Source organism: Arachis ipaensis, chromosome B01 (genome assembly GCF_000816755.2).
Source record: "Arachis ipaensis cultivar K30076 chromosome B01, Araip1.1, whole genome shotgun sequence".
Lineage (NCBI taxonomy): Eukaryota > Viridiplantae > Streptophyta > Magnoliopsida > Fabales > Fabaceae > Arachis > Arachis ipaensis.
In genome coordinates this window covers 100,820,582-100,829,131 of record NC_029785.2, presented here as the reverse complement: position 1 = coordinate 100,829,131, position 8,550 = coordinate 100,820,582, and the positions used below count along the sequence as shown (strand labels likewise).

The window sequence follows — 8,550 nt, the reverse complement described above, 5'->3', positions numbered from 1 at the left end:
TTAACTGATTTAACCAATAATACCGGTTAAACTAATGACCCGATAATCCAACAATTTAATTGATTCAATCACCAGTTCGATTCTGACAATTATGTCACTGACATTCTCTTTTTTAATACGGACTTCGAAATTTATTTTCGCTACCAAGGTTTTCTTAATAAACTTTTTGAAATAAAAAAAAAACTAAAAAAAATAACCTTGCAACACCAAAACGAAAAACCTATAAATATATCCTAAACTTCTAAAAAAAATTGACTGGCCTGCCCACATCATTAGCGCTACGAATCCACCAATCAAGACTTAAAAATTCAAAAAACCTGTTTCCATAATATATATTAGTTATGTGGTTAGTATTTAAATTCATATTACCATCCGAGGTGAAACTGAAAAGCAACAAAAAATTCACATAACTTTTCTTTTAAAATAACTTTTTAAAAATAGGTCTAACACCAACAAAACTACTCTCACTAAAGAGCATCATTACACAGTGCTTTATCTTCTTCTTCTCTTCCGCGCTTCTTCTTCTTCTTCTTCTCCCCTGCGCTTCTTCTTCTTTTTCTTTCAAATATACGCATACGTCATCTTCTTCTTCTTTCAAATTCACGTATAACTCCTCCTCCTCCTTCTTCACGCACGCAGATTCTCCTCTTTCGTTATTGTCATCACCAACAACACCAACATTTTGCTAATAGATTATTTTTTTCAATCGAATTGAATTGAATTGAATGGATGCAAGTATTCTGAATTTGAATTGAATTGAATTGAATTGATAATCTCTAAATTGTAGACAGAGATATTTCGAATTTGATTTTATATAATAGATTATGTTTTGTTCATTCAGTACTATACAATTGTTTCACCATGAGTACGTGTTTGGTTCATTATGCAGAAAGCTATTTGAATTTGATTTTATATAATGGATTATGTTTCGTTCATTCAGTACTATACAATTGTTTCACCATGAGTACATGTTCCGTTCATTATGCAGAAAGCTGTTTGAATTTGATTTTATATAATTGTTCATTCAGTACTATACAATTGTTTCACCATGAGTACGTGTTCGATTCATTATGCAAAAAGCTGTTTGAATTTGATTTTATATAATGGATTATGTTTCGTTCTTCAGTACTATACAATTGTTTCACCATGAGTACGTGTTCGGTTCATTATGTAGAAAGCTGTTTGAATTTGATTTTATATAATGGATTATGTTTCGTTCATTCAGTACTATACAATTGTTTCACCATGAGTATGTGTTCGGTTCATTATGCAGAAAGTTATTTGACTTTGGTTTTATATAATGGATTATGTTTCATTTATTTAGTACTGTACAATTGTTTCAGCATGAGTACGTGTTCGGTTCATTATGCAGAAAGCTGTTTGAATTTGAATTTATATAATGGATAATGTTCCATTCATTTAGTACTATATAATTGTTTCACCATAATAACACGTTCGATTAATTTCTGTTCTGCACAATTTAAAACTCTTCCTCCTCACCTTCTACCGCTTCTTCACCTGGGAGAGAAGGACAAAAAGACAAAAAAATACAGCAACAACAACAACAAAAGAATGACGATAAGGAGAAAACACGTGAAGAAGAAGGAACGCGAAAAAGAAGGAGAAGAATGAGGAGGAGGAGGAAGTCAAACAAGAAGAAGATGCACTGTGCATAAACGAGCGTGAGGCGCGAGAGAAGAAAAAGAAGAAGCGCGAAGGAGAAGAGAAGAAGAAGAAGAGAAGAAGCGTGAGGAAAGAAGAAAGCGGGAAAAGCGCGTGACCTAAAATTGCTTGGATGAACTTGGATGCCAAAATTACTTGGACGTGGAGAATATCTCATCCATTATATAAAAAATATTTACTCTCACTGATAATTCTAATCCCTCTCCCTCAAACCCTAATTTCTCTCCACAAATCCTATTTTCTCTCCCGCATGGAACACAGAGAGCCTTCATGAGTGGCAGGAAAATTTCACCGGAGCGGGCTGAAACCGACAGGATCGCCGGCGCGAGAAGCGCTTCGCTGAAGACCAACCTGTACCCTAACCCCAGCGAGGAGCTTCTGAAGAGTGAGACGAGCTGGTACGCGATGCAGTTCTCGAGGCTGGGCTTGATGAATCCCTTGGCGAAGAAGAAGGCGAGGCAGACGAGCCACAGGATCGGGTCGCCAGAGCCTGAGAACGCCGCAGCGAATGGAAGGATTTTAGTGAGGATGGAGACACTGAGTCCGAGGATGGTGACAGTGATGGAGGACCAGATTCGACGTGGTTGAACAACGTCCGGCAGCAGAATTTTCTGCACCTTTAACCGGACGCATCGTCGGCACGAAACGACGACAGGCATGATGACGACGACAACAGCGTCACCGGAGAAGCATATGGATCATCGGAGGATCGATGCTGGACGCGCAGACCGATGCTGGGAGAAAGTATGCAGCGAAAGTTTTATATATGCATGTAGATGTTTATTTTTCATGTAAATGAGATGTTTATTCTTAGTGTAAATGGGATGTTTGTTCTTTATATAAATGAGATGTTTGTTCTTAATGTAAATGGAATGTCTATTTTTCTTGCAAATGAGATGTTTGTTCTTAATACGGCACTCGAGGTTGGTGACGACAGAATATGGCGACGCTGGGGAGGGAGTTTGAATTAGAAGAGAGTGTAATTAGAGTTAAAAGGGAGAGAATGATTAAAATTTTCACTGAGTTAAAATAATCTAAATGTTCAATTAAAATAATTTAAATATTCAATGCAATAGATATGCATATGGTTGTTTTAATGAGTATTTAGATGATTAGTTTATTGGATTTGGTTGAAACATAAAGACCTAATATTTTCAGGAGCGATCATTTTTATATGTAATCGGCTGCTGAGGTGGGTGACAACTAGAGGAGGTGTCACGGCGCTCTTAGAGCGGTTGGGTAAGGCACTGCTAGGGTTTAGTAGTGGATAAGAGATGTTTAAAATTTAAAATTAGGAGGTAAAAGTTTTTTAGATATTTAAAATTTGAAATTAGGAAGTAAAAGTTTTTTAGTTACTAAAATTTAAGAGATGTTTCTTATTTTTTAATTTACCTTGGGTCAATAAATCAATCCATTGTACACATTGTTAAGATTGCTCATTGTCTCTCCAGTAAAATTCGGTATAAAAAACATTCACTCTTAACAAAACCCTTTTAAAGGAAAAGAGAAGAAAGAGGTAAAGGGAAGCATCAAGCCATCAAGCAAAAGAAAACAGCAGTGAGAAGTCCAAAGCCAAAAACTCCAAAAAGGGGGCAGTGCGACTGTGACTGTGACGGTGACCGTGACTGTGAGAGTGAGGGTAAACAAGGGTTGACTGAGTCTACCGAGTCACTCACTCGCTCACTCACCTACAATGGAGACCCTGACGGCCACACCCGACACGGGCACGACCGTGCGTGTCTCCAACATCCCCATATCCGCCACCGCCACCGACCTCGTCCACTTCCTCCAAGCCACACTGGGACCCTCCTCCGTCTTCGCCCTTGAGATCTTCACCGATCAGAACAACGCCACCTGGAACTCCCGCTCCTTCGGCCGCGTTCAGTTCGAGACACCCGACGCCAAAACCAAGGCCCTCTCCCTCTCCCACCACCCCCGCGACGACCGCATGAGTGTGCTGCACACCTGGGAACGTGTCAGGGGCTGGCCCATGCCCGAGAGGAGGAAGATCGAGTTCTGGGTCCCACATGATGGACAGTGCTACAAGCTCGAGATTTGGTTCGAGGATATTCTGGAGGCCAATGGGTACTGTTTGGGTGGTGGTGACAAACTCAATGCCCTCCTCTTGAAGGTACATCCAAGTGCTTCTTGATTAATGTGTAGTGCCTACAAGGTGTTTGATTTTTTGCCAGTGAGCTTCAGAACTGTGTGTTGTATTGTCTTTTTTTCTTTTTTTTAATGGTATGTTATGCATGTGGGTCTTTGCCAAGGTTTGGTACAGTATTTTTCTTACAAAGTAATGATCTTTTTCTGACTAGGCTATGCACTTAATTTTGTCATCGGTTGATGTAATTTTTGGTTTGTTATATAAACTGCAATGACAATGTTGCAATTTTTCATCTTGATCTGTAATTTTTCTGAACTTCTAACTTCTGCTTGACTATTTCATTCTCAGCTGAAATATGCACCAAAGATTTATCAGAAAAAATTTGGGTCAAATGTGTCGTCGAAGTTTAATGCTGCTAATGGTAGGTACCATTTCTGCAAGGAGGATTATGATTTTACTTGGGTTCGTACGACAGACTTCTCAGCTATGAAGGCACTTGGACATTCTACATCGTTTTGTTGGGAGATTGAGGAAGGACCATTCAATCAGGATATTTTTCGTAGTTTCCCGCTCTACAGAGAAATTCTGAAAGATCTAACTCTAGAGGAGGGGGAAGAGTATTGTTCTCCGGCAGAAATAGTTCCACTTGTAAACTGTCTTTCTACAGATACTAAGATACCGTATGAGACCCTTTTCCAATTGAATTCCCTCATTCATACCCAGAAAATCAGTCTTGCATCAGTAGATAGTGATTTCATTGACTTGCTAGGAAGTTTAGATGAAGAAACCAAAGCCCTGATTTTTCAGAAATTGCACAAGCTGAATTCCACTTGTTATGAACCTCAAAAATTTGTGAATACTCAATTACATGTGCTAAGTAGTAAGGGTAGAGGTCCTCATCCATCATCGCAGAAAAGGCTGATGGAGAATAACATAATGAGCTGTCATAGAGCCTTGATTACCCCAACAAAGATTTATTGTCTTGGTCCTGAGCTTGAAACCTCAAATCATGTGGTAAAGCATTTTTCTCAATTTGCTTCAGATTTCATGAGGATCACTTTTGTTGATGAGAACTGGGGTAAGCTTCCAGTTAATGCTGTATCAGCTAGTTTGCAAAAGGGAATCTTTTCAGAACCTTTTAGAACTAAAATATATGAGCGGATATTGACTATTCTTCGAGATGGGATTGTAATTGGTTTGAAAAAATTTGAGTTTCTGGCTTTCTCTGCGAGTCAACTCCGATCAAATTCAGTTTGGGTTTTTGCTTCGAGTGACAAGTTGAAAGCAGCAGATATTAGAGAATGGATGGGATGCTTCAACAATATTCGCAGCGTTTCTAAATGTGCAGCGAGGATGGGTCAGTTGTTCAGTTCATCAATGCAAACTTATGAAGTGCCCATTCAAGATGTGGAAATAATTCAAGATATTGAAGTTGAGACTGATGGTATAAAATACTGCTTCTCAGATGGTATTGGGAAAATTTCCCTCTCTTTTGCAAAAAAGGTTGCTGAAAAGCTAAAATTGGATAAGAATCAGATTCCATCAGCATTTCAAATTCGGTATGGTGGATACAAAGGTGTTCTTGCTGTTGATCGCCATTCCTTTAGGAAGTTATCGCTGCGTGGCAGTATGCTTAAATTTGAATCAAAAAACAAAATGCTTTGTGTCACTAATTGGAGTGATTCAATGCCTTGCTTTCTCAACCGAGAGGTTATATCTTTGCTGTCTACTTTAGGAGTAAAAGATGAGGCGTTTTTGGCAATGCAGCAGGAACAAGTGCATTTGCTAGGAAGGATGTTGACTGACAGTGATGCGGCTTTGGAAGTTTTGGAAACCCTAAGTGGAGCTGATTCTAAAAGCATTCTAGTGAAGATGTTGCATGGATTTTATAAGCCGAACAGTGAGCCTTACCTGGCGATGATGCTCAAAGCAAATTATGCATACCAGTTATCTGATTTGAGAACTAGATGCCGAATATTTGTTCCCAAGGGTCGTATCTTGTTAGGTTGCTTGGATGAAACTGGTCATTTGGATTATGGTCAAGTATTTGTCCGCATAACTGTGCCCAAAGCTAAGCAACAGTTTGAAGATGAAAGCTTGAGGAAAGTGGATGGTGATGACAGCACTTGTATACTAGTGGGGAAGGTGGTAGTAACAAAAAATCCTTGTCTTCACCCTGGAGACATCAGAGTCCTTGATGCTGTCTACAGTGAAGAACTAGAGGAAATGGGTTTGAGGGATTGCCTTGTATTTCCACAAAAAGGTCGTAGGTATGTATACGATGCATTAAATTTGCAAACCACATTTGATTGCAATCATTATTTTATTAAAGGTGAAATTATTATATCCTTACATTCATATTTAGGCCAGGTTGGTTTTTCTTTTCTCTTGATAGAAAGTCCAGCTAGATTGTTGTTAACGAATGAGTCATTAATCTTTTGGTAACAAAAGAAGATACTTATTTTGTGGTTAGTTGGTGCACTGATGTCTTGTAATGCAAATACTGTTTCGTGGGCATACAGGCCTCATCCAAATGAATGCTCTGGGGGTGACCTTGATGGAGATTTATTTTTCTTAAGCTGGGAGAAAGATATGATCCCATCTCACACTGATTCTCCAATGGACTACACGGGGAGGAGGCCTCGTATAATGGACCACGATGTGACACTGGAGGTAATTTAAACAGTCAGATAAGTATTTGTTGATTACATGATCAATGATACCTTGGGTGCTATCTCAACCGCCCATCTGGTTCACGCTGACCGTGAACCAGAAAAAGCCAGGAGTCACAAATGCCGGGAGTTGGCAGAACTTCATTCCATGGCTGTTGACTTTGCAAAGACTGGAGCACCTGCTGAAATGCCAAGAGTTCTGAAGCCAAGAGAGTATCCGGATTTCATGGAGAGGTTTGACAAGCCTATGTATATCTCCAAAGGGGTACTAGGAAAACTCTACCGTGACATAACTGAGTTGAAATTGCAAGTAACATCAAGCTCTGCCTGGTCAGAGAAACTTGCTGAGCAATACTATGATCACGAACTTGAAGTTGATGGTTTTGACGCCTACCTTGAAACCGCATCAAGTCACAAAGAAATGTATGCTCAGAAGATGACTAGTTTAATGAAATTCTATTGTGCAGAGACTGAAGATGAGCTGCTGACTGGAAACTTGATAAACCGCGCGTCATATTTGCAGCGTGATAACAGGAGATATGGAGATATGAAGGACCGGATCCTGATCTCGGTCAAGGATCTTCAGCGCGAAGCCAAAGAATGGTTTGAAACAAGCTGTGAACCCCGTGAATATCAACCTATGGCATCTGCATGGTATCATGTGACCTATCACCCAAAATATTACCAGGAAAGCTCCAACTTTTTGAGTTTTCCATGGATAGTTGGTGATATTTTACTGCATATAAAGGCTGTATATAGTGGAGTTAACAAATAGTAGCTTGGTCTAAGGATTAGGATCACTCCTTGCCAAATGAATACCAGAGGGTCATGTTCTCATCTCCACCCTCCAACTTTTACAATAATAATAATTTATCCTTCTCAAGTTTATTTTAAAAAGGAGGATCATAATGTTAATCTAAGGTTTTCTTTTGGCAAATTATATTCTTGCTTGGTGGTTGGCCCATTCTCCTACAACCGAAGATCCTATTTTTGGTATTGTAAATATAAAAGTTAATAGATATTATTACATTAAAATATTTGATTTAATTATCTATTATCTCAATGGTATTTTAAATTGTAATGTGATTGATTAGTTGTCAGTCTAGTTTATAATACACTGATTGAAATATCAAAATTAAACCCATTCCAATTTCCTAAGTAGCGGAGGTTAGTTTTGTTGGGGTTATCTGTTGTGACTATTCACGGGTCGATATGTTCAAGGCTTTAATCAGTGGGACAATTCCCGTGACTCTTGTAATCAAAGTAACTGTAGGTTAGTTTGAAGAAATGATTTTATGTTTACATATATATGACCTTATTTATGGTATTTAAAAAATTGAAAAATTGGTCAATTATAAAACGTAAATTGGAAAATATTTTGTATACTCTACTGTCTACTCTAGTCTTGACATTAGTCATCTTACCCTGCTGATGATTTTGTCCATCAATCTTTGTAGGTGGTCGGAAAAGAAAAATCGATTGGAGGTGACGATGTTTTGTTATTTAGTGCGGCAAGATCACTGCTTACAATTTCTTAAGACAAAATTTTTGCTAAGGGAAAAACAAGAATTTATTTATACAAAGGAAGTTATGAAAAGCTTTCTCTACTAGACAGAAACCATCTTGTTTCATATGAATGGGAATAGAATGTGGAAAAGGGGACGTTAATATATGAGAAGTAGATTAATCGTGGAATAATTACTTAAATCGGTCTTGATATTTTTAAGATAGGACATTTTAATCTCTCATATCTTAAAATACACAAAATAATTCTTAGCATTTACTTCGATTAGACAATGCAGATTCTCTCTTAGTTACTACTTACTAATGGTGACGGTTAACGCAAAACGTTAACTCACACATGTTACCACTAAGTATCTATGTGTGCGAGTTGGACAAATCCGTTCTTAGGATAAAGTACAAAATAATTTTCGAAAATTTAAAAGTTTCGAATTAATTTTTGAAAAATTTTTAAATTTTAAAATAATCCCTTCGAATATTTTTAATCTTTTTCAAAAGTCAATATTGTAAAAAAAAATATTTTTTCTTGGCATAATTGTTAACTATGGTAGTACAAATTAAACAGAT

General features: G+C 37.9%; 1 protein-coding gene across 1 annotated transcript; it reads left to right on the top strand.

Annotated features, from left to right (window-relative positions):
* LOC107632394 (RNA-dependent RNA polymerase 2) lies at nucleotides 3,167–7,525 on the top strand. The gene is given in 3 exon segments (XM_016336079.2): nucleotides 3,167–3,814; nucleotides 4,139–6,060; nucleotides 6,313–7,525. Coding segments are annotated over 3 exon segments (3,285 nt in total). The 5' UTR covers nucleotides 3,167–3,376; the 3' UTR covers nucleotides 7,238–7,525.